This window comes from Pleurodeles waltl, chromosome 6 (assembly GCF_031143425.1).
Source record: "Pleurodeles waltl isolate 20211129_DDA chromosome 6, aPleWal1.hap1.20221129, whole genome shotgun sequence".
In the NCBI taxonomy this organism is placed as follows: domain Eukaryota; kingdom Metazoa; phylum Chordata; class Amphibia; order Caudata; family Salamandridae; genus Pleurodeles; species Pleurodeles waltl.
Window position 1 is genome coordinate 164,624,554 of NC_090445.1, and position 27,166 is coordinate 164,651,719.

Consider the following 27,166-nt stretch of genomic DNA (forward strand, 5'->3'; position numbering starts at 1 on the left):
AGTAGACTGCAATGGAGTTGCTGCACTACATCTCTTGGACCTCTCAGCTGCTTTTGACACAGTTGACCATCACACCTTAATATAAGGACTCTATGAAGCAGCATAGAGGATACTGCTCTCGACTGGATACATCCTACCTTCAAAACAGAACAAATGTCATCCGTACTCCCCCTTTCTTATCCAAAACTCACATCACAAAAGCATCTCACCAATGGTTTTCAACATCTACATGAAGTCAATACCTGCAACGATCAATGAATTTCAGCTCACATACTGCAACTATGCAGATGACACACACATAGGCCCTCATTATAACATTGGTGGTAAATTCGCCTACTGCCACCGCAACGGCCTCCAAAAGACTGTTGCCGTCGCTACCTACCGTCCACCATAATATGACCATAGCCGGAATTCCACCAGAAGGCATGGCACTGATAGTGCCTACTGCCATGGTTTTTGTGGTGGTAATATTGCCACGAAAACCATGGCGGTAGGTGGGGGTCATAATCCCGAGGGTGGAATTGTGATGGCCGCCTGGCTGGAGACTGAAGTCTCCAGCCGGCAGCTATTATCACCCTGCCGGACGGAGTGGTACATTGGTGGTTTGGCTCTGTCATATTTTGGGCAAAGGTACCGCCAGCCTGTTGGCAATACCTTTCTCCAAAATAACGCCGTCCGCCAGGGTCATAATGAGGGCCATACTCCTTAAACTGGAAAGTCCCAAAGTAGTTGGGAACTCAGAAATCTTCAGTTGCCTCAGAGCTATAGATTAGTGGTTGATATGGAGCCATCTCAAACTGGGTGCTTCCAAAATGGAAATACTCACATGTAAAGATTGGAAAAATTATGACCCACTATGTGTCCGGTCTGACGATCTGGGACCACCACCTAAAGTATCTAAGGAAGTTAGAAAGCTTGGAATTAGCATGGACTCCAAGTTAACAATGAATGCCCAAGTGGACAAGGTAACAAGATCAAGCTTCATCACCATGAAAACTCTGTAATGCATTTTTCCCCACTTGGGATTTCCACACAAGGTCCAGGCTACTATCTCTCTTGTACTGTGTGAATCTGATTGCGCCAATGGCCTCTACCATGGATCATTTCTATCAACTATGAAAATACTAAAATGGATTCAGAGCTCTGCTGCCAGACTACCTCTAAGTGTAAAGCCGCAAGCTCACATCTCCCCTGCCTTGAGAGCCCTATATTGGTTACCGGTTGCCAGAAGATCCACCTTCAAGCTGCTTTGTATCACCCCTGTTTCAAATGAGGTCTTTGGTTGGCAGTCAGTTGGCACTCTGTCCAAGCAGGGACCCTCACTCTAGTCAGGGTACGGGAGTTACACTCCTAAGACAATCCCTGCTCACCCCCTTGGTAGCTTGGCACAAGTAGTCAGGCTTATCTCAAAGGCAATGTGTAAAGTATTTGTACCAACATACACAGTAAAACAGTTAAAACACTACAAAATGGACACCACACCAGTTTACGAAAATAGGTAATATTTACCTAAATCCACCAAGACCAAAACAACAAAAATCCAACATACACAAGTCAAGTTACGAATTTTCAAAGTAAAAAGAGTCTTACTCCATAGTAAACAATAGAAATTTTGATTTTACACAAAGTACCTGGTTTGCGTCAAAAATAAAGCCACATGGCATTTTCAAACTAACAATCTAAAAACCAACTTCACCAAAAGACGTATTTTTAAATTGTGAGTTCAGAGACCCGAAACTCCATATCTCTATCTGCTCTCAGAGGGAAACTGCAATTTAAGGATGTTTGAAGGCAGCCCCCATGTTAACCTATGAGAGAGATAGGCCTTGCAACAGTGAAAAACGAATTGGCAGTATTTCACTTTTAGGACATTTAAAACACATCAGTACATGTCCCACCTTTAACATACACTGCACCCTGAACATGGGGCTACCTCGGGACTTCCTTAGGGGTGTCTTACATGTATAAAAAGGGAAGGTTCGGGCCTGGCAAGTGGGTACACTTGCCAGTTCAATTTGGCAGTTTAAAACTGCACACAGAGAGAGTCCGTTCCAGGTCTGATCCATGTTTACAGGGCTACTCATGCAGGTGGCACAACCAGTGCTGCAGGTCCGCTAGTAGCACTTGATTTACAGGCCCTAGGCACTCTTGTGCACTTTACTAGGGACTTACTAGTAAATCAAATATGCCAATCATGGAAAAGCCAATTACACATACAATTTACATGGGGAGCACTTGTACTTTAGCACTGGTCAGCAGTGGTAAAGTGACCAGAGTACCAAAAACAGTAAAAACAAAGTCCAGCACACAGTCAAAGCATAGGAAGCAGAGGCAAAAAATACAGGAGAGACCACACCAAGGATGCCAGGTCTAACAACCCCCAAAGCAATACATGAAATGAGACCATTCTTCATCAGGAATAAAATCACTAAATGCCTTCAACAAAGGAACCTCCACTCAAGATTGCCACCTTGCCTCAATACCCCACTATACAATAAAAAGACAATAGGTGGTGCATCTTTCTCTGTTGAAGCTGCAAAACTATGGAATGCATTACCCCCAAGTATAAGATCCTTGGATAACTATCTTATCTTCAGAAGACTACTCAAGAGTTGGCTGTTTCCTACATAACCACCATACTCAAACAGTAATGTACACCCTATACCTGTGTATGTAAACATTTATAATCTAATTTTATGTATATATTTAGATATGTGTATTTCTTTGTACAAATATGTATAATAACTATATTTTTTAAAATATGTAGACTCCCTTCAGGCATGCTTAACAAATGTATATATTATCTACAGAAATATATATATATATATATATATATATATATATATATATATATATATATATATATATATAAATATATATATATATATATATATATATATTATACTATGCTTAACACGTTCATGGGTCATTGCAGAGTTTTTTTTATATAAGTTGTCTGATTAGATGCTTATGGGTCTCTGTTTTACTTATCTATCGCAATAGGTAAACATTATCATAACTATTTATCTACAAGCACTTCACTATTGAAATATTGAGGAAAAGATCAAATTAAAAACAAATGGAGTTATAAAAATACACAAATAAATTACCTTCAAATACTCCAACATTTGAAAGTCTGGTCTGAATTTATACAATACAACTTGAATATCAATAGAGTGTTGTCCTGATACATATATTCCCTTTCTTTGTAATCATGTTTCTATTTGTGTATTACTTTACTCCTACTATAAAAGATAAGAAAATAAAATTGACTCTCTCCAATTCACTACTCTGTTTCACCCTAGAGTAGACCTCTCTCAATAAATCCTCTACCTCCTCTTGCTGACTCATCCCAAACCTCATTGTTTTACTTTGATCTCCAAAATAACCCTTTCTAGACCTTTCCTCCTCTATCCCGCCGGCTTACCCCAAACCTCTGTTTAGGCATATGATCTCCAAAAGATCCCTATTAAATATTTCCCTCATGTGTCCCTCCTTTGACTAATTCCAAACCTCATTTTACTACTATGATCCCCCCAATCCTTTTTACCGACTCCTCCCTCCTCCGTCTCTTCTTTATTCATCCCAATCCTCATCTTGTTACTATGATCTCCCAACTAACACTTACTAGATTCTTCCCTCTTCTATCCCTCCATTATTCGATTCAGTCCAACTAACATGCTCACATGTCCACCGTTCAAATTAACTCATATTTCCCCATACTAATCCACCACTAATCCTTTGAGTTCCGGAGTTCCGGAGTTCCGGAGTTCCGGAGTAGCATGCTACTCACTGAAAAGCGCTTCAACACCCCATCAGGGGTAGTATGCGCTTTACAACTAAAATTACAATACAACAAACACATAATGAAAAAATATGCAATACCACAAAAATCTCTAAAATGTCATACCCCCACTCATTATTACTTACTGTCTCACACTCATACACACATACTCAGATGTTCTATCCACACTCATCCTTCATAACCCCAGACCAACAATGCCTGTGCACAGGCACAACAGAAACTGTTCTTCTGCCTTAACTTGTGGTGTCCCAAGATGGGTTTGTTCATTGAAATTGTCAACGCACGTTTCAGTGGGTTCACATGCTTTCAACCACCTTTTTCAGGGCCACTCATTAAGAAACTTTTCTATCCACCCAGAACGACAAACAGGGATATTTCTAGAAGATAATTTTTTTTTGGGTCATTACCACATTTACAATGAGCATAGCTTCCATGTTTGGCCATAGAGATCAGTGCTCTAGACTGAGACAACCGAAGAGAAGGTGGTGTATCCAAAATGTTAGTGCAGAGATACTAAACACATCAAGAAACATGCAAACGCCTCTCACCACCTTCGGAAGGGTCGCTGTGGTAAACATGCAAATATACCAGCACAGAGAGAACCCAATACCCATCACCAGTAGACAAAAATCACTGACATTCCTCATCCTCCACTCAAATTTGTTCTGGTTGATATATTTGCTTATCACATGAAGGATCCATCCCGAGAGAAATGCTCCACAGAGTCTGAAGAGCAAAGTCTTTGTTACATAGTACAGATCCAAATGTATCAATCTGTCATCCTTCTGGTGAAGTCACGTCTGATTTCAAATAGCCTTCTACTTTCCATCTAGTCACACATTCTCTCATTTAAGCAGTCCCAGGACTCTCAGCTTCGGAGGGCATGCAAAATCCGGTAGTTTCTTTGACATCTAACGTAGTAAAGGGCCCCTTTCCCTTAGGTCATCAAATCTGAATGGTTGCTTTGCCTAGCAAGCATTTCATTGTTAAGATGTTCCAGATCCATTGCTAGGATAGTCCAGAGTCAGTGAAGGCAACTTTATAATCTTCTACATTAAACTAAAGATAGATACATTTTTTCTGCTATCAGGCGCTCCAGACATATAAGGTAGTACCTTCAAGAAACACTGAAATTCATCAGCTGTTGTGAGTCAAGCATCTATACACAGTGTTTAATTTGAGCCGGTGGTTTCTGGTGCTCAGCATCAGGACTTAATTGTCAACAGCAGCTCTTTTGACAGACTGCCACATGGTGGTACTGTTGTCTTATTTAGGTATAAACACAGTCACAGCTGTTTATTGATTTAATGTACATTAAAAATAACAAATACCTTCCGTTCAAGCCATACCTGTAGCTTTGGGGGCCTGAAATAGTCTCAATTGTTACTCCTGAGTGTGATAGTTAGTAGTTGTGTTGGTACTGACGCTGACGACTTTGGCTGGGGCAATGGATGGTACAAGCTGCAAGTCCTTTCATGTTGTGCCGAGCCAATGTAACCTGACCCACTCCAGGTGTTTTCCCCATTTAAAAAAAAAGTGCTGTGGGTGCCCCATATGCCAGGGTCAGCATATTGCCATCAGTGTCCGTAATATGCTCTGCTTTAGGAAAAACAATGGCTTCAGAATGCCAGTGCCAGAACTTTTCCATTATGGCCTCTCATAAACCATGGGGGGCCCTCATGTCAAAAATTATCTCTAGGGTCAGGGCCAGCATTTTATCATTGTTGCCCTCCTCCCATGTGCACAATAATCCAAGAAGTACCCCCAATGTCCCAGCACTTGTACATGGGTGTCCCAATGGCAAACATTTACTTCGAAATGTCAGTGCAAGAGTTTTGCCATATCGATAATAAGGCAGTATCAGTGTTTCATCATCACAGGTGCTTGCCATGCTAAGCATTGCCTCAAGTATGCGAGCGCCAGTGTATCGTCATTGGTGTCCCATGTGTCAAGTATTGCCCTAGTATGCCAGTGTTTCATCACTAGAGCATGTCATGCTACAAATTGCATCTAGTGTGCAGTACCAGCATGCTGCCATGGTTACCTCTGTAAGCCATTGTAAGAAATTGTGTTAGATTGAGGGGAGTGGAAGCCCCACTCAGGCACTTGTCAGTGTGACCCACAAAAGTTACTAAATTAACTTTTGCTTAGCACTCTGTTAGCTTGGCACCAAAGCAGTCAGGTTTAACTTAGAGGCAATGTGTAAGGTATTTATACACCACACAAACAGTAATAAAAACACAACACAAGAAAAATCCCACACCAATTTAGAAAAGTAGAGTAGAATTGAAAAAATTATTTGACACCAAAATGAAAACAAAATAATCAGTAGAATCGGAGTTATAATTTGTTTGTATTGTGTAAAGTATTTATGCAGCACTCAAACACTAACAGAGTGAAAAGGCAACACAAGGAAAATCCCAGAGCAACTTAGCAAAATAGAGAAAATTGTAATAAATATAATGACACAAAAACAGCAAAAACCCAATGAGTAGAACCAGAGATATGAGTTTTGAAAGTTGTCAGTAGAAATCGCGCCAAAAGTGTACAAATAATCAATCGCTTTGACCTGGTCACACTGGACTGGATCAAAGTCATACGTTATGGCCAACCGTGATGTAGTGCGGGTTGGATACATGGACCAGGTTCATACCGGTGGGATGTTTACCATTTAATTTAGTCCAGTTTCATTCAAGAAGCACTTGTTTAATGAGGTTGTCGGTGGTCGAGCTGCAGACTGGATCCAGTGAGGGGTTCTTCAATGACAAGTTTCTTAAGCCCCAGGCATCAGTCGGAACCTGTCATTGGCAGTGCGGTTGCCGTCAGTGGGAAGATCTGGTTGACGATTGGAATTTTGTGTTGGCGAGAAACTCGAGGCAGTTGTTGTCGACATGAGGAGCTTCGGGCGGTGAAGTTTGGGGTCTCTATCTGGGAAGGTCTCATTGGCAGTCAGACGAGGGTCCCACGTTGGCCTTGGTGAAGTTTGCTTGCATTCTTGAAGAGACCGGGGTGGTTTCTCTCTACACAGAGCGATCAGAGCCTCTGGGTTTTCACCTGGAGTCCAGTTCTTGCTGGTCTGAGGTTGGAGGAGTACACTCTAACACTAGCCATTGATCCAGGACCCTGAAGGGCACCTCTTGGGGGTTAGGACTCACTCCAGGAGTTTTTAGCAGCAGGGTTCAGGTAGGTCTAGTTGGTACTGTTCATCTGGGCAGTTGCAGGGAAAGGCTTCTAGAAGCTTGTTGTATCCCTTTAGCTCAAGCTCTCAGGTTCAAGTTAAGCAGTTCTCCCTAAGGCTTTGGACAGCTGAACAATCCTTTTTCTTAGTCTACACAGGTCCAGGTGTGTTTTGATGAGAGGCTCTGAGGGTGCCACTTTTGTGTGGGGGGACACCCCTTTATCTAACCCTTCTCCTTGGGTTTGGCTCTAGTCTATCTAGGGAAACATGGCAGGCAAACCCAGCTGTGGTCTACATTTGCCAGAGACAGGGCAGGCACCTTCAGAAGTCAGAAAGGTTCTGTGTACAGCACTCAGGCTACCCTTTGAAGCTCAGAAAGGGATGGGTACAACCCCCAGACAATCCTGCTCAGGAGAGGGACACTGTTCCCCGCACCTAATGCCTGTTTGTTCCCTGTCTGGAAAGAATACACATCACACCACATGAGAGTCATTGACAGTCATGTGGTCCTGGGCACTGGCAGAAAAACCCATTGGATTTAGGCAGAACAATGCCCACTCTTTAAAAGTGGCATTCTCAAAATAGTAATGTAAAATCCAACTATATCATTAAAGAGGATTTTAAATTACATTTCAAATGAGTGCGAGAAGTATTTCTGTAGCTGTTCCCAAACTAAAGTTATCACTTAATAAATGCAATAAGGTCACACAGTGCGAGTGTATGGGAGAGCTGACCTTGCTGCAGTGAAAAGTGACTTTGGATTGTTTCACTGCCAGGTACGTACGTGTGTCCTACCTTTCAAATACCATGCACCTTGCCCTATGAGCCTTTAGAGGTGACTTGTAAGAATTGAAAAGGCAGGTTTAGACCTGCCAAAAGGTTCAGTTTGCCAGATCAACATGACAGTTTTAAAACTCCATTACCGGCTGCAGTGGCAGGCCTGAGCCATGTTTCACAGGACTACTGTACTGGATGGCACAATGGGCCTCATTCTGACCCTGGCAGTCTATGACCGCCAGGGTGGAGGCCGGCTGAAGCACCGCCAACAGGCTGGCGGTGCTTCATTTGGTATTCCGACTGCGGCTGTGAAGCTGCGTTCGCCCAGCCGGGTCTGGCGTTTTTCCACCGGATTTCCCCCGGCTGGGGGAATCCTCCATGGCGGCGCTGCTTGCAGCGCCGCCATGGGGATTCCGACCCCCTTCCCGCCAGCCTGTTTCTGGCGGTTTTCACTGCCAGAAACAGGATGGCGGGAACGGGTGTTGTGGGGCCCCTGCGGGCCCCTGCACTGCCCATGCCACTGGCATGGGCAGTGCAGGGGCCCCCTAACAGGGCCCCATAAAGATTTTCACTGTCTGCTTAGCAGACAGTGAAAATCGCGACGGGTGCAACTGCACCCGTCGCACCCCTGCAACTCCGCCGGCTCCATTCGGAGCCGGTTTCCTTGTTGCAGGGCCTTTCCCGCTGGGCCGGCGTGCGCTCTTTTGGCAGTCGCCCACCGGCCCAGTGGGAAAGCCAGAATGGCATCCGCGGTCTTCTGACCGCGGAGCGGCCATTTGGCGGTTCCCGCCAGGCGGGCGGCTCCCGCCGCCCACCAGGGTCTGAATGACCCTCAATGTGTTTTGCAGCCCAGACCTCAACATTCTTGGAAGAAATCGCTACACTCCACCGCACAAATGTACAGTGTAATAATTCAGTCAATTTGGTGCTCAAGCCACAGGGTCGAACTGCCTTCCAACCCCTTTATTCACAAATAAGAAATCAAACAGAGGAATCAAGCAAGATTTAAGTCAGTTCAGTTCTTAATTTGCCATTGACTTATCCAAAGAAACACAATTCCAACTGTACATGATGTTGAGGCAATGTTAGCAATCATATGCCATCTAATAAGGAGACTTAGATGTTGCTAGTTATAGAAAACATGATCATTCTTTACTCTGCATTTCTTCATCTCAGGGAATGACAGTCCAGGACATTTGGAATGTTGTTTGTTTAGAAGTGTGACTAGAAAATTAAGAATTGAACTGAACTGTTGAGTGCTTCCTCTCTTTGTGATTTCTTGAGGGTTGAGGGTTACAGCCCTCTTGTATTGTTTAATTTACAGGTGATGCATACATGTTGTACCATGTATTAAGGAATTAGAAGTAAATTAAATGTGACAATTAGGTGTATGCCAATATTGCCATGTTTGGAAGGGAAAGCACCAGCACATTATTACTGTTTAACAAGAGTAAAAAGTGCAGAGTCCTAATGTCAACAAATACAAGTTCAACAAAAATAGAGTGGTGAAGGCAAAAATCAGGGGGATTAACACACAAAAGTTGGTAATTTCCAACGTCCTCTTTTGATGTTGAAGAGTGTCTGTGGACTTCTGTATACTTCGTTTTGGGAATAATTCACGTGAGGCCTTGGGATACAGTGTAGAAACACCCTCCCTCGAGGGGTATGAGACCCAATAGCCAGGGGGTCTGAAAATAGCAAACATGTTCAAATCTTCAAAAACACTGAGACTTTCTAGTTGTTGTGAGCTACATACACACCCATAACCCTGCCTTAATGCACTCATCATGATACATCATCAACAAGATAAAAGGCCTATTTGTAGGAAGCTTGTTCACCCCTATGGGGCTCTCTTTGTGCTACTGGCAAATAGGATATATTGTTTATTATTACCAGGCTCAAAGGTACTCATTTTAGCAACCTGGAAGGAGGATGGAATGCTAAATAATTGTACCGTTATTGAACCATGTGAAAAAACAAAGGTGCCTGGAGTGACTTTATAGACGCACTGAGCATCTGACTGTGTTACACACTGAGGCGCAACACAACACCTCTAGAAATCCCCTTTTGGACCCGGTGTCAAAGCATCATGGTGGATAGTGTTATTTAGTACTGGTGTCGTAGGGCCTGATTCACTGTTTCAACTGTTTTATTAATTATAACGCAGGGTAACTGCGTAGTATAAACCTCTAAATAAATAGCTTGTTGAGTGCTGATTTTGGTTATTCTTTGTCCTGTGTGACACTGTGAATTCTTCAAGCACAGGTGGTGACGGTGATGTTAGATGCAGTGGTGCAGTACAACAGTAATAGTACATACTTGACCTTTATTACAGTGTTAAGTCATTCTAAAACGCCCATTTCCTCTGCATTAGCTAATTGCATCCGCCCATGTGCTCTGAATTCCAGTTCGTATTCAAGTGCTTATCCAACAGCTAATCCTGGGTGAGGTCCCTGTGTGTGAACAGCAGCTGCCAAAGCCTGGACTGTCACCCAGTGGTGTGCAGAGCTGCTTTTAGCCAGCACTGCTTGCCACAAATGGACAAACTGCAAATTAAACCATTGCTCTTGACTGCCACGTGACGAATGTACTGATGGTACAATTTTTTGATTTAGGTATTGAAGACCTCATGTAATCAATTCGTCAAAAAATGTCCTATAAGAAGTACAGCGAGAGTGTGGCTGTTGGGTCTGTCCCCTTCAGCCATTTGCTTACATGTCTCTTTCATGGTTTGCTTTAGTTTGGATAGGCTGTCCATCAAAGGCAAATGCGTTTTGAGGACCGCTACATTATCTCATGTCTTTTTAAAACATTTCTATTTCTTTTTTTCCTGCAGAAAATCGGTCTTTCATAGTATTAACAACAGAAGCACTTGTTTCAATATGACAAGTTGCAACAGGACGTCAGTCAAGAAAATTCATAATGCTGTAGCCTGCTATCCCCTTTCTGACCCCCCAAGAGTTAATCATCTGGTGGCCCATCACCTCCCTCCCAGTTCATTTGTTCAGTGGTCCCTACCTGAAAGTCCTATCCATACCATCAAAGTCGCAGTAGCTTTTCCAAGCCATTGAAATGTTACCACCTCTCAAGTTGGGACAGTAAGTAGTTTTCAAAGGGAAAGCTGTCCCCCTGGACTATACATAGTACATAGGCCATGTCGGAAAATGCATTCAAGTACGCTAACCAGTTGATGTACAATTTGCCCATCTTTGGTTTGAGAACCACTATAGTACACCAGGCCTATAGTAAGTGAAAAACCCTGCAGCCAGTGTAGTGCGCACAGACGTGGATAAATGTGGTCATACTTTTGCAGTCTACTTAATAATCTTTGAGCCTGTTTTATTTTGTACTCTGTAAACACACTAGTTTTGGTAGATGTATTTAGTTTCCAAAATCAAGCCCGTAAGAAACAAGTTCATTGGGGTTATATGGTGGTAGGAGGAAATATCTAGCAATATCCACTTCAGGATCCACAGCTGAAAGTGCCAAGCTTTGATTACCAAAAGGATCTGATCCAAAAGGTTGGAATGTAGCAGGGTACAAATTTTTCTAAAAAGTCAAGACAGTAACTCAAAGAGAAGCTGGCCGGTGAGTGGTGTGCCAGTATGGAGACTGAGCCTGAATAAGCAGAAGTTTCGATTCGTACGATGCAGATTAAGGTAACTGTCGGTCATCCAATTTTTGGCTGCTGACGAAACTGATGCTACATCTGCCACTAAGGTGACCAATCTTTTAGACTTAAGTATGTTTGTTTGTATATATTATGTGTGGATAAACAGTTATAGAGAGTGAAACTTGCTAGACAGCAGTGGAATATTGAACATGGGCAGGAAGCCTGAGATATGATACTAGGTTGTTTACAGTCAATGAAGCAGAATATTCATGGGTGTTGATTTCTATTGTGTAGGGATTTGGTGATCTCTGACAAGGTGGGTTTGCAGCTCCTTTCTGAATTACAGAGTGGTTGGGGAACTTCTGATATTGATGGTAATGGAGATTTTGTACCAGGTACTCATAACATAGATAAACACTTTCCTCTGATTTTCTCTTTTTTGCATTATTGTTTCGAAATTTGGAATATCCTGAGATTTAGTGTAGCGCTGTCCCGTTGGAGTGATTAATTTGTCCTCCATGTTTGCAGGGGGTGGCCTTTTGTAGTGGACTTGTAAACTAAACATCACACGTTTCAGCTGACTATGTCATATAGATTGTGTGGCGTGCAAATTTACCTGAATATCATTTATTGTCACCTCTGTGCCATGTTAGAGAGTTTAATAGGTGACTAACATTATAATTGTGCAACATGTATTAATGAGATTAAACTACAGGGGCATAATACTGAGTAAGAGGTAATGTAATTTTTGGGTTGGAAAGACTCAATCCTCTCTTTGAAACTGTTAGACCCATTTTGCCAATAAAGAATACTTATTTATGTAACCAAAGTATTGTAAGAGCGTCCTTTAATGTGAAGAAATGGTTTGTGAAGAATATGATAACTGCAATTCCGACCCACGAGATGCTCTCTGTTTCACTACAGATACACAGCTGCACACCTCAGATGGCCATGTGTGGTGCTGTACCTATTCCAGATCTGAGATGGAATACATTTACTACTGGTGTAGGATCTTTTTATCTGTAGTACATTTAGAAGGGCAGTTTGTGAATAGCAGTAGGCTTACTCTCACTCTTTTGCCTCTACCTCCCTAAAGCCCTTTAGCTACTCCTTACTCCTACCTAAACCCCACCTATTGTATTGTAAGTACACCCATATTTCAGCCACTCTTACTGGTCCCTCCCACATTTACTACTGAGTAGTAAATTTACTTGTGTCAGGATCTCACCTTTGGAAAAGATAAAAGAGCTGGAGGAGGAGATATTGATTCCTAAGATTGTGAATAAATAGCATTTTGTACTAATAAACTTACTACAAAATGCAGTTGGTGTTTAGGGCCCCTAATGTTGTACACTATCAGTCAGATGGCTTATTTTGCTAAGTGCTAATTGATGATATGCATTGTAATGTACAGGGAACAGTTTTGATTTACCTCCAGGCCCACTCATCTCTACATCTTCTGATGTTGATATGTTGAATACCATTATATTTGAGAATGGTGGTATCTTTTATATACACCACAATGAAAAAGCAAAAGTGGTTGGAGTAAGCACTGAATACCAAACAACAAGTAGTAATGTAATTTACTCATAATTTATACACAGTCTTCAAATAGCCACTGTTTAGTGACCTTCACCTTGAAATAAACTATCAGAAAGCTACAGTAGAGTTATTCTGCGAGTGATATCTGGTAAGGTTTGCTGTATTTCAACCACAGACAGAACCTGTACCTTAGTATTTCCGTTCAGCACCACAGGCCTCAAGCTCAGCCTTTTCAGTCCCATGTGCTTGCCACCCGATCTGACCACAAAGCACAGTGTCACCTGGATGACCCATTGCTATATGTGTATCGAACTGTGGTCTTTCATCAAATTGTGTTTGCAGTTTTATTTACTTTAGAGGTGTTGTTTCCTGTTGTTTAGAGTAGCTAGAGCTCAGCATCGTGTATAGTGAATGATGCACAACTTACTATCCAGAAATAACTATTTCCCATCTCTCACCACCAATCAAAAAAGATTATATATAATTTCAAGCAATTATTTTTTGTGAAGACCTCAACTTTGGGACGACAGTTTATAGATGTGGACTTCACTACACGAGCCCATCTACATTTCAAGGAGAGCTATCCAGCATTTCCACTTTGGACTTTACTTCTGTGTTTTTTAAATAATGTCATTATTTTGCTACTCTAATAATAGAGAAATAACAAGAATTTTAAGGAGAATAGAAACAAGAAGAACATTTTAAAATTCAGAGCCTCATGTATATAGTATTTTAACAATAAAGATTTGTGTAACTTTTATTTGTTTTTGAAAACAAAGCATGTTTTCTTTAAGGAAAGCAGGCTGTATTTAAAAACAAAAAAGTTGCTTCATTTAAAAGCAACCACAGACATGGTGTTCTGCTGACGCCAGCAGGCAAGCATCCTTGTGTATGTGGCCAATTGTAGTAGTTGACAATTTGCAACCCACCTCATTAACATTGATGAGGTGGGTCAAATTTGACCCACTAAGATTCTGTATTTTGTGAGCCAAGACATTAGGACATATGTCGGTTCACAAAATACCAATGCATTTGGTTGAAGTCGATACGTAAATTGTGACCACTTTTACTGAATCCACCTTAGTAAGTTCCAAATAAGAAACTGCAAATCATGATTTGTCACGATTTACAATTTCTTAATTGGAATCTTTGTACACAAGGCCCCTAGTTCTCCTCTGCTAGTGCCTTGAACACATAGGGTTTGGCAGAGCAGGAACACCACCATAAGTGGAAAGTACTCCCAGTCCACCAAACTTGTGGCTCCCATGCTTCATTTAGAGTCAAGGAAGCATCAGCAAAGCTTCTGCTGACTCCACAAGTGTAAGCATTCACTTTGTAGTAGAGGCTTCCCTGGTCACAGTGACAGTTGCCCTTTTCTTGCCTATGTCTGCCGTACAAGGCATAGTGGACATGAACAGGAAAATAGGGTACAGCTCCTTCTGTAAGTTAGAAAATGATTGGCATGTCAGGACCATCTAATTTTGTTTACCGAAAACAAACTCTCACTTTTGGAGTTAGTATTCTCTAAACAAAAAAATGCACAGTGGGCCTGTGTGCTAGGCTAGTAAGAAATGAAGTGTGGCAAAAGGTAGTAAAATCAAAGTTTATTCTTATGAAAAGAACTTTATTCATCAGCCAGGAAGATATGTCCAGCAACTGCCCATTACAGAACTACTTTACCAGCTCAGACCCAAACATTTTGAAATAGAATCATACTGATGGTTCTTATTGGACCTGGCCTTTTTACAGGGTCATCCCCAAACTTTTTGCCTCCTTCCTCCTATTTTATCAGCCAGGAAGATATGTCCAGCAACTGCCCATTACAGAACTACTTTACCAGCTCAGACCCAAACATTTTGAAATAGAATCATACTGATGGTTCTGTAGAAAAGACTGTAACAGTGTGGCATTGTTTGTCATCAGTTGTGTCCCTTCGTCTGGGTCGGTCGAAGGGGCCACAACTTTACTGTAACAGTTCATCTTACCCTGGCATGGATGTTTGGTGTCCTTATCTTTTGCCATGGCTCCAGGAGCTCCGGGACCCAACCTTTTTTCTGTTTCAAAGTCTTCCGCAATGCTCCAGCCAGACATGAGGTGTGCGGCGACTCTGGCCAAATACCTGTGTCTTCCGGTAGCCCCTGCGTCTTGTGTGTAATGCTCTGAACATCAAGGAGAGGGAGGAAAAATTAATTTATTTCCCAGGGCGTCAATGCACGATCCAAAAAGCACTGTTTATCCACCAATAAAATGAGTTGCACGCATCGGGGTCTGTCCTGGCTGTGATCTGTGTGGCTTCAGTGTTGGGTTCTACACAATCACTTGTGACATGCCCTCATGTGCTGTGCCAGAGGCCCATCTCACTGAGTTGGAAGCAGGGGATCATAGCACTAGCCACTCTCTGAGCCCCGACCAATGGCCGATCAGCCTGCCTCTATGTCACTCACACTCAGGCTTCATCAAGCTGACAGCCCTGCCAAGTTTTATTCATCTTGTGTTAGAATAATGCATTTCCGGTCATTTTCCCGCTTTACCGCAACGCCTGAGATTGCCACCCAGGTCCTAATGCGGTAAAATCATCTTCCATTTTCTCACTTTGCTATGCTAGCTCCGAGTAGTGTTTATCCATGGCCACAAAGTGGCGCTGGTGTACAACGGGATGTATAGGATTCTCAATATATTACGATATTTATATGGTTCCCTCTTCTTCATCGCTTGATTTTGCTTTCAAGAAAGTGTCACTCATGATCATTGAAACGCCACTCATAATTATACTGAAATTATGAAATTGATACACATAGTAATATGAAACCTTGGCAAGTATGAGTTGAGAGTCTCTGCTGGAGAGATACAGGTCACCAATCTGCCCAGGAGAGTAGCGCTCCTCCATACCCATTGGACAGAACTGAGGCAGAAGGTGTTGTGGCTCAGGCCACCCCAGATGAAGCAGGTACTGCAGTAACCACCCCCAGAGAATGGGTCACCAATGTCTCAGGCGGCAATGCTGGGGACTGTGGCAGCCTATCCCCAGTCCAGATCCGGGTCTTGCCAAGGGCTGTGTGCTGAGGGCTTCCCATCCACCACCCCTTCTCAAATGCCCACTCTGTACCTCAGAAAATAGGTCTGGGAGCCCCAGTGCACTTTCCATTTATGTTGGGGTTTCACAGGGGCCCTGGCGCCACTCATGGTTGTTAAAATTAACTTGTGACACAATCATCATCACACTCCCGAATTGTGTAAAAGGCCATTTATTAGGACAGGATTGTTATTTATAACATAACATTTGCAGAACTTTGAAACTTCAACTTCCATCAATTTTCCTGTACCTTCCCTTTTCTAAACGCCCCCCATCCTTCAGTTTCCACTTCATTCCCCCACTTTTGCCTCCATTCACCCATCCTCCACTTTCATTCACCTACTATCCACATCCTCCTTTCATCCCTGTCACATTCAGGCATTCCTCACGTTGTCATCCTTTACCTGCTTCTTCTTCCCCCCCTTCGAAGGGTGGCCAGGCCGGCATCTGACTCTCCACCCTCCCCAATCTATTGCCCGCTCTCAGGAACCTGCCCTAAACTGGAAACCTGTACCCATACCCAAAACAAGCACCAGATGCTCATCCCCAACTTACACAGCCTATGTAGGGTGGGCCAGTGGCCAACTTTCTGCAGCGCAATAGGTTTTTGCACGGAAGACCCAACTCCTCCCCTGACTTGCTATATATACCCCTCCCATGCTTCCCTGCCACTTATCCCATCCCCTTGACACCTTCCTTGTCACGAAGGATCTCGTGGAGAGAAAAGACTGCGCCTCTGCTCTCCACGGGCCCCTTCAGTGTTACCGACTGTTGGACAGTGGGCGAACACAGCGCGTCGCTTAGTCGGACACGCGGGTTGGCCCCAGCTGCTGCTTCAGGAACATGCTGCAAGCATGGGAACTGCAGAGAGTCACGTGGAGCCTTCCTGACTCCGGAGATGCAATCCCGGTGCCAGATACCTTTGTGTCACAGGCCCCTGGAGCCCACTTCCACGACCCGATGATCAGATCAAATGCCCGTTGCATGGCCCCTGTCGCCCACGTGACCCTGCACGGCCCTTTAATAATGCCAGCTGCCGCCGAGGATCGGGTACTGAAGTACGTGGTATTGGTAAAATGTTTGACTCGTAACGTTACGGTGACATTATTGTTTAGATTCAATCCTCAGCATATTTTATGGTACATTCTGTAAAAATGATTTCCCTCGATAGGCACGAAGGGTGTCTTACACTTTACAAAATACACTTGAATATGCCTGTTACCAAGCACATTATTCCTGGGAGAATGTGTACCTTTTTATTGGTTTCCTTATTTGTTTAAAAAAATGTATTTGTGAACCAGGTTTAGAAGCAAAACTTCTAAATAAGACACTAAATAGTAGCATTTGGCAAGGAACTTGAAAACCTTACACGGCCTCCTCTCTCGTTACTTTATTTATAAACAAAAACTGAAATGTGCAGACATAACCTTTGTATACTGTGACTCTCAAACACCTGATCAACACTGTTGTCTGAAGCTGTTCTTGTGATACATGCTTCCTTACTGTCACAGCACCACCGGAACTTGTGGACACTGCAGTAAATGTTCACCTGGACTAAATATATGCTTTTTAAAACTGGTCCTTCAAGCACCTTATTACGTGGGTGGCAGGTGTTCAATAAAGCAGCTGAGAACGTAGTCTGCTGTCATATTACATTAATGTGAGTTTCTGCTAGTGACATTAAATTATTGTCTTTTCCTAATGTGCATGTTTTCTCTTTTTTCAGGACGATGTGATTATGATCTGGTGGCTCCCCTGTACTACACATCCTTTGACTCTTCGTCACGCTACTCCATTTTTTACACATCTAATTTTGCCAGGCTGCACAGTAAGAATTGTCTATTTTGATTGGGGAAATGACACAAGTGTGGTTGTTTATGGCTGTAGGAGGTAGGTTTGTTGATTGTCTAATGTTAAATGTCCAGTTTTGATACAGAACCTTTCACTTTTTTGACATCATATCTAATTTTGCACCAGGTTAGCATGAGGAGAACGAACTTGAGGAACTCAAATTATGTTAGACCAGTGGTTTCCAAGATTTTGACATCTGTGGACCCCCACTTTATCGTTACTGGAACCCAGGGACACCCACTGAATCGCTGGAATCTGTGGACCCCTCTCCCACTGAGTCATAACTGAAGCTAGGGCCCCAGGCCCAAACAATGGTGATGATCTGAACCGCAAAACAAAACACAGACAAGCATTTGCAATGCAATAGGTCTCCCATTTGCTTGAGTTAGAGCTATTGGCATTGTAAGAGTCCAAAAATCATAGAAAGCCATACATTTTGAAATGGTAATGTTTTCAGGGAAATAGAAATAAAAAGTACAAAGATTGAGTATAAATGTGTGTGAATGTATGCATATATACATAATATGTATATACATATATATATTGTACTTATATATATGTATATACATATATATATATATTATATATATACGCATTATATATATATAAATAACTTAGTGGCAGTCACCACTAGGTAGTTATATTTTGCACCTAGTCTCTATAGAAAAAACTTTTTTTAAATGCTTATATCTTTGGCGGCGGTTGACAATGTTCCAAAAAAATATGACGCTCATGTCAGCTGCTGTCTGGAAAGTTCCGGGGTGATCTGTTAAGTGGGGGCAGAGAAAAAGAGGGGGTCCAAATATGTTTTCTCCATGTTAATTTCCATAAGGATTTTGAACAAGAATAGCAGCTGAACCTCTGGACGGATTTACACCAAATTTGGCAGAAAGCTAGCCATTGGTCCAGAAAGCGACCTTTTTGTGATTTGGTGGAACCCCGCTCAGTAGTTTTGAAAAGAAAAAAAGGCAAATTTATATATATATAAATAGGGACGCGAAGCCTCAGTGAAGCCTCCCGATCTCATGCTGATATCTGATTGACTGCAAACACTTCAGTAAGGAAGTTTTGGCAGCCATCTTGGGAATCAACTTCAGCTGAGTCCCAGAAAAAAAAGGTACAAAATAAGAAAAGGGGCCAGGTCCTGTGGAATGTTAAAATGAAGAAGGTGGCACATGGAGCCTCCTTCCTGGGGCATTGTTATGTCCCAGAGACCAAAATGCAGAAGGGACCCCTTAAAACTACTTTGAAATCTGGAAGAAGGGGAGAAAACAACAAAACAATGTACAGTACTCCCGCCAGACCTTATACCATTTTATATCCCAAATAAATCGAACACATATGTAGGCCTAATCATTCCTGTAGGCAAATCATATCATTCAGTAATTAAAAAGCACAGTTTTTATTTCCAGTTTCTCTATACAAAAACACAAGACAAAGAAAAGAAGAAAAAATCTTTTTTTAAAGATTAAAAAATCACTCCATATCAATCCACTCTCACACTCCCACATCCATACCCATTCACTCTCATACACCTATTTGTTTGTCTCAAGTCATATATAGCATGATTTTTCCCACAACGGAAGGTAAGCTCCAATTTTCTGCCATTGCACTGCTGCCGACCTGAGTCTTCAATCTATCAACAAGCGTTTCGGTGGATACTGAATAATAACTCTCTACTTTCTTCAACACCATATGTATACCACAAACGAATTTCACTCAGTGGATCAGAATATGGATACTCATCTGTATGATTTATCATATCCTAATTATAAATCCTGTTGTGGTTATGCCCTCAATGCAATCCAAAGGGAATGTGAACACTTTCTTCCCCGGCCTGTCTAAATCTTCATAGGGCCAACCATCACCATCTACTGGCCCCAAAGAGTATTTCACCTTCTCTCAGACTCTTTTTTTGTATAGCCATACATTCTGCATTAATTTTGTTATGGACAGCTCAGGCACATTCAATATTGCTCCACCATTTTCCTGGAGGGTATTATTATTAAGCGGACAGGCCTGCTGGGCCCCCACCACAGCCCCGGGGACTGCCATCACCCCAAGCCTTAAGTAATAATGAAGTTGGATGGACCGCTCCACCCCTTCTGCAACCCCAAGGACCTCCACCTTAAGTAATATTGAATGAAAATTACTTTACATTAAAAAACCATAAAAATTCACTGAAAAAAACAAAGGCTACACAGATGTTAAAGTTAAGAAATAGAATTATAAAAAACATAGAAATTCGCTTAAAAAAGCAAAGGTTACATGGACGTTACAGTTAGGCTCACATTTTAAACGTACAAAACCATAGAAATTCACCTGTTGTAGTTAGAGTTACCTCAAGTAACTATAACTCGTGCCCTAAGGTAACTCTAACTCACCCTCAACATGCACTGCTAATTAGCCCACAAATTATGATCTCATGACATCTTTGATAACATTATTGATAATATCAATGTAATATTTGACGTAAAATTTTAGAAAGTTTTGATGAAAAAACTGTGCATGGTGGGGGCTCGAGTGTAGATAGATAGCTAGATAGATAGATACACATTCCAATTCCATTGCAAATTAAATTCCCATTCACAAACCAGACAATGCACAAATTGCATAACCTAAGTTTGCGAATGCAAATGGTACATCTTGCATTCCATTCATTAGAAAAAGCATTTATTTCGAAAAAATGGCAAAGCAATGATTAAATGTGGTGTAGTTTAATTTAGCATAGATTTTATGTTTTATAGGAGTAACTTTGTTTGTTGAAGTTTAATAAACATAAACCCATCTACATCACTCAGCCAGCAGAAAACTCTAATTGCTAATAGCAACGCCGTAGCAACAAAACGCAGAGCAATATCCCCCATGGCTTTGTTCAGACAATATCAGGTAAAGCGAGATAACAAAAAAGATTAACAAGAAACAATAATATCAAACCCCCCACCCTCCCACCTCCCAACCCATCATCACACAACCTCCGCCCACCTGTCCCAGCAAACTCCAAGTTTGGCAACCACAGTTAGTTCAATTATTGAATCACAATGCAGATCAATGCTATCCCTAGCCCAGGGGACTCCTACCACTGGGGTAACACGGAGGACTCACAATTATTTGCTATCCACAGCGGACCTTTTCCATCCCAAGTCTCAAGCTCAATATAAACAGGCACTTGGTACAACCTCCCTATCCCAGTCGCTCAGGAGACCTTGTTTAGCAGCCCCAGCCTTGCTTTGATTTCGTGGGAACGGAAAGAAGATCTGCCACACCCAAAATAGTATATGCTTAGAATTTTAACAACTTGACCCCAAATATGCGATCAGTTTCATCCAGGACTTCTGTCCAGTACCTCTGAAGCTTGGGACAGAGCCGTAGTAAATGGAGAAGTGCCCAGAGCTACCACAATTCCTTCACTTCTGTTGGGATTCGACCTATGGAACCTATTAGGGGGCAGTACATATAACCCGCCATCTTTATGAGTCTCCCTCATTGATGTGCTAGAGGCACTTAACCTTTTTTTTTAAACTGTATTTATCATTTTACAATATTCAACGAAAAACTTGACACAATAGACACATCTGACTCCCTCAACTAGAAAATCAATCAATCACAGAATTTATAAAGCGCACTACGTACCCGTTAGGGTTTCAAGGCGCTGGGAGAGGGGGGGTGCTGCAACTGGTCGAAGAGCCAAGTCTTGAGGAGTCTCCTGAATGTGAGAAGGTCCTGGGTATGCCGCAGGGAGGTCGGGAGGGTGTTCCAGGTCTTGGCGGCAAGGTAGGAGAAGGATCTGCCACCGGCGGTCTTGCGTTGGATGCGGGGAATGATGGCGAGGGCTAGGTTGGCGTGGCGGAGTTGGCGGGAGGGGACGTAAAAGTTGAGTCTGTTGTTCAGGTAGGCTGGACCGGCGTTGTGGAGTGCCTTGTGAGCGTGGGTGAGGAGCTTGAAGGTGATCCTCTTGTCCACGGGGAGCCAGTGGAGGTCTAGCAGGTGGTGGGAGATGTGGCATCGGCGGGGGGCGTCGAAGACCAGTCGGGCGGAGGCGTTTTGGATGCGTTGGAGGCCTCTGATGTCTTTTGCTGGGATGCCTGTGTAGAGTGCGTTGCTGTAGTCTAGTCTACTGCTGACGAGGGCCTGGGTCAACGTTCTTCTGGTTTCCGTCGGGATCCATTTGTAGCTTCTACGGAGCATTCGGAGGGTGTTGTAGCAGGAGGAGGAAACTGCGTTGACCTTCTTGGACATGGTGAGGGCGGAGTCGAGGACGAAACCCAGGTTGCGTGCATGGTTGGCTGGCGTTGGTGGGGGTCCCAGCGCGGTGGGCCACCAGGAGTCGTCCCAGGCCGAGGGGGTGCGTCCGAGGATGAGGACCTCCGTCTTGTCGGAGTTCAACTTCAGGCAGCTATTTCTCATCCACTCGGTAATGGACTTAATTCCCTCGTGGAGGTTGGCTTTGGCGGTGTGTGGGTCTTTGGTGGGGGAGAGGATGAGTTGGGTGTCGTCGGCGTAAGAGAGTATGTTGAGGTTGTGCTGACGGGCCAGTTGTGCAAGGGGGGCCATGTAGACGTTGAACAGCGTCGGGCTTAGAGAGGAGCCTTGGGGTACGCCGCAGATGATGTTGGTGGCTTCGGAGCGAAAGGGTGGGAGTCGGACTCTCTGGGTTCTGCCGGAGAGGAAAGAGGAGATCCAGTTGAGGGCTTTTTCTTGTATTCCGGCTTCGTGGAGGCGTGTTAATAGGGTGCGGTGGCAAACCGTGTCGAAGGCTGCGGAAAGGTCCAGGAGGATGAGGGCTGATGTTTCGCCGTTGTCCATTTGCTGTCTGATGTCATCTGTGGCGGCGAGGAGAGCAGTCTCGGTGCTGTGGTTACGTCTGAAACTGGACTGGGAGGGATCCAGGATGGAGTTGTCCTCGAGGTGGTGGGTAAGCTGAGTGTTGACGATCTTCTCGGTGACCTTCGCTGGGAAGGGGAGGAGGGAGATCGGGCAGAAGTTTTTGAGGTCGTTGGGGTCTGCCTTGGGTTTCTTGAGGAGGGCGTGGATTTCGGCGTGCTTCCAGCTTTCCGGGAAAGTTGCGGTTTCGAAGGATAAGTTGATGATCTTTCGAAGTTGGGGGGCGATGGTAGAGTCGGCTTTGTTGTAAATGTGGTGGGGGCATGGGTCTGAAGGGGATCCTGAGTGGATGGAGTTCATGATCTTGCGAGTTTCAGCATCGTCTACGTGGGTCCAGGCGGTCAGGCGGTTGGTGCAGGTGGATTTGTCGGGGTGGGGTCTGACGGAGGCGTGGTGTTGAGGCTGTCGTGGATGTCGGCAATCTTCTGATAGAAGGGCGTCGCAGAGCTCTTGGGATGGTGGGATGTCATTGACGTTGGCGCTGGGGTTGGAGAGCTCTTTCACGATGCAGAAGAGTTCTTTGCTGTCGTGTGCGTTGTTGTTCAGGCGTTCTGTGAAGTGGGATCGTTTGGCGAGTCTGATTAACTGGTGGTGCTTGTGGGAGGCCTCCTTGTGGGCTGCAAGGCTGTCGGGTGTGTGTTCGAGGAGCCATTTCTTCTTTAGTTTCTGGCAGGCGCGTTTGGAGGTGAGGAGTTTGTCAGTGAACCAGGCAGCTTTTTTCTTTCCTTGGTTGTCGGTGGACCTCTTGAGTGGTGCGAGGGTGTTGGCGCAGTCGTTGATCCACTGTTGTAGGTTGAGTGCGGCGGTGTCTGGGTGGGTGGAGTCGGTGGGCGGGTTCTGGGCGAGGGTGCTGATCAGCTGGTCTTCGGTGACTTTGCTCCAGCGGCGGTGTGGTGGTAGTTGGGTGCGGAGGTGTTCGATGTGCTTCTTGAATGTGAAGTGGATGCAGTGGTGGTCTGTCCAGTGGAGTTCGGTGGTGTGGTTAAAGGTGACGTGGTTGCTTGCGGAGAAGATCGGATCAAGTGTGTGGCCGGCGATGTGGGTGGGTGTGTTGACCAGTTGTCTGAGGCCGAGGTTGGAGAGGTTGTCGATCAGAGATGTGGTGTTGGCGTCGTTGTTGTTCTCCAGGTGGAAGTTGAGGTCTCCAAGGAGGATGTAGTCCGTGGAGGTGAGCGTGTGGGTGCTCGTGAGGTCGGCGATGGAGTCGCAGAAGGGTGCTCGTGGTCCTGGGGGTCGGTAGATGAGCGTTCCTCTGAGAGTGGTGTTGGGGTCGGTGTGGATCCGGAAGTGTAGGTGTTCGGCTGTCTTGAGGGTGTCGTCCGTGTGGGTGTGGATTTTGAGGGTGGATTTGTGGGCGATGGCTATTCCTCCTCCGATTCCGTTGGGGCGATCCCTCCTGGTGATCTTATAGCCGTCCGGGATGGCTATGGCGATGTCAGGTGCTGAGGAGTCGTTGCACCAGGTTTCGGTCAGGAAGGCTCCGTCTGGGGCGGTGGTGTCGAGCAGGTCCCAGAGCTCGATGGCGTGCTTGCGTGCGGAGCGTGTGTTGAGGAGTATGCAGTGGAGGTGGTTAGTTGTGGTTGTTGTAGGTTTCCTTGTTCTGTTGCAGGAGAAATTGCAGGCGTGGCAGGAGAATGGTCCCTTGGTGTTCTTTGGGGATGACTGGAAGCAAGTTGTGGAGCGGCCGGGGTTGGGGGCGATGAGCTGGTTGGCCGAGTAGCGACGTCTGGTGGTGCGGGGGCGTGCGGACCGGGGGGGGTGGCGCTGGGCGCGGTCCAGGCGCGGACGGGCGCAGACGGGCTTGCCTCTGGCGCGCCTCTGGCGTGTCAGCGGCGAACCCGCTGCGCGGATGCGCAGCGCCAGCCATTAAGAAGGGGGGGTTAAGGGAGGAGCAGCTGGGAGGCGGGAGGGAGCGGCGAATGGGGGCGCGAGGGGGGCGGGGCCACAGGGTGGCAGCGGCAGGGAAAAGCGGCAAGGGGGAGCGCACAAGGGACGAAAGGGGAATACAGCAAAAAAAGCACAATTGTAAGAAAAAGCACAAAGGCACAAAAAAGCAAGGCACAGAATGCAGAATACAGTCACAAATACGGTGAAACGGCACAATGCACAAGCGGATTACAACAATCTAAAAAAGGCACAAATGGGGGTAAAAGCGCAAAGAAGCAAGGCACAGAATACAGAATACAGAAAAAAGAGCAAGCTTGCAGTTAGGGAGAGATAACATCTATGGCGGCAATATGTATGACACCCACATCCAACTGTAGTCGAGGATGATTTCCATTTAGAGAACAGAGGCGTACAGCATATCAACCACAATGTGTTTTCATTTGCACTTAAACCACCCGAGCACATAGCACCCGGGTATTGCATCGTGGCCCAACCCCTCCCAATTTCCCCCCACTTCTGCAGTGTCAGTGTGCGTCTTGTGTGGTAAGGTAGTCTTTTAGTGGTTGCCAAATATTTTTGGGATGCGAAGTTGGTGGTCGGAGAGGGGCATAGATTTCACTGTTTCTGTCACTGTAAATGAGGCTACGAATCCACGCGTTTGCCTTGGGGGCAGAGTGTGAACCCCAGTGTATGGCTGCTTTATGTTTAGTGAGCAGCAGCCCAGTGCGTGTACCGTCTAACTGATTAGGTATGTCAGCCATTAGTCCCAACAAAGCAGGGAGGGGATCAGAATTTAGTGTTCTATCCACCATAAGGGAAAGGTGGGTAAATATATCCCTCCAGTATGTGGAGATGGAAGGACACGTCCGTGTCATATGTATGAAATCTTCCATCGGGCCCGACATTTGGGGCATTCAGGAGAACGTGTAGCGTCTGTTTTGGAAAGTGTAACTTGCGTAACGTACATGCATCAGAGGAATTTATATTATATCAGTCTGTGGCGGTTATTCATGCATACGTGGTGTATTTGTGTGCAACATGCTGTCCGCATCTTGTCCGATCTGGAATGCCTCAGGTCGGCCTCCCAGTGGCCTCGGAGTGTAGCATCGTATGTGGGTATTAGGTTCCAGCATGTTCTATACATCTTAGAGACCAACCTAGAGACGTCCACATCTGTGATGAATAACGTAAACAGTAGAAAGTCATCAGGTGCAAGTGGGTATGTGGGAACAAGGGCCCGCAATGTTCTTGGGAGTCTATGCAGGACGAAGTGGTCCATAGGTGATGCTGCTGAGAATCACACGTCTCCTGTTCTCGAGAAGTCTGTCAATCAGCAAATAGATCTCCCATGGTATAAAGGGAAAAGTCAGTTAAAGTGTGTTTAACCTGTTTCTCGCAAGCATCCCATCTGCCAGCATTCGGGCCAGTCTCCGCCATGCCCAACATGTGGTGGAGATTGTGTGCACATGTGAAGGGTCCATCGGGTGACCCTGTGGAAGAAACATGCGCAGTCCGGTGGGGTATACTAGGTCTCTTTCAGGCATGTTGTATTGAATGCGCCCATCCGGGTGTTACCAGTGGTAAGCAAAGCAACATTGTGCCACTAGGTAGTATAGATGAAAATGGGGTAGGCCAAAGCCGCCCTTCTCATAGGGCAGCACGAGCACCTCCCACTGAACTGTCGCTCGTTTATCCGCCCAAACTAGGTGGGTTAGCAACCTACGCATTTCCGCAAAGAAGGAGTTAGTTAAGGGGATGGGAATGTTCATAAAAGGTATAAGAATCTAGGGATCACCCCCATCTTGATGATGGCTGTTCACCCTGCCAGAGATATTGGCAACTTCACCCAATGATCAGTTTGAGTAGTGAGCTTCTCCGTTACTGGCCCATAATTGAGGGGAAGTATTTGGCCTTTATCGTGGTGGATGTAGACGCCCAGATCTTTGGCTGTATTTGTGCACCATTTTAACGGGTATTGCGTACTAAATGTGGTATTCATGTCAGACAGTGGAAACCGTTCTGATTTGGACTAGTTAGTCCCGATAGGGCCCCAAAACTGATACTTTCCTGCAGTATAGGTTCCAAGTTGCTGCCTGGTTGATGGATAAATAATAAAATATTGTCCGTGTATAACGATAACAGCAGCGGACCAGTCCTAAACTGCAGCCCCCTTTGAATGTGAATTTTTTTGTAGCTGTTGGACTAATAGGACCATTGCTATTATAAAAAGCAAAGGGAAAAGAGGGCAATGTTAGCGGGTACCTATATAATTAGGGAAGGAAATGGAAAGTGTACCATTACCTCTAATTCTGGCGGTGGGGTCAACGTATAGCAATTCAATCAATGCAGTGAAGCACCGGGGGTATCCTAGCTTACGAAAGGTGGTGAAAAGAAAGGACCATTCAAGGGAATCAAATGCCTTTTAAGTGTCTAGGAAGGCGACCGCTGCTGGGGTCGAGGCGTCTATCCTATGCAATACACCGAATAATGTATGCAGATTAATATTAATGGATCTATGGGAGACGAATCCTGATTGCACAGGAGAGATAATACTAT

At 44.6% G+C, this 27,166-nt stretch overlaps 1 protein-coding gene across 1 annotated transcript in view; it reads left to right on the plus strand.

The window, feature by feature from the left end:
- The first annotated feature begins 6,408 nt into the window (after positions 1-6,408).
- Positions 6,409-27,166, plus strand: part of CNTNAP1 (contactin associated protein 1) — a 234,832-nt gene continuing 214,074 nt past the window's right edge. Inside the window, exons 1-2 of the mRNA XM_069242019.1 lie at positions 6,409-6,460; positions 17,715-17,816. Of these exons, the coding sequence (XP_069098120.1) occupies positions 6,409-6,460; positions 17,715-17,816 (154 nt within the window). The remainder of the gene's footprint in view (positions 6,461-17,714; positions 17,817-27,166) is intronic.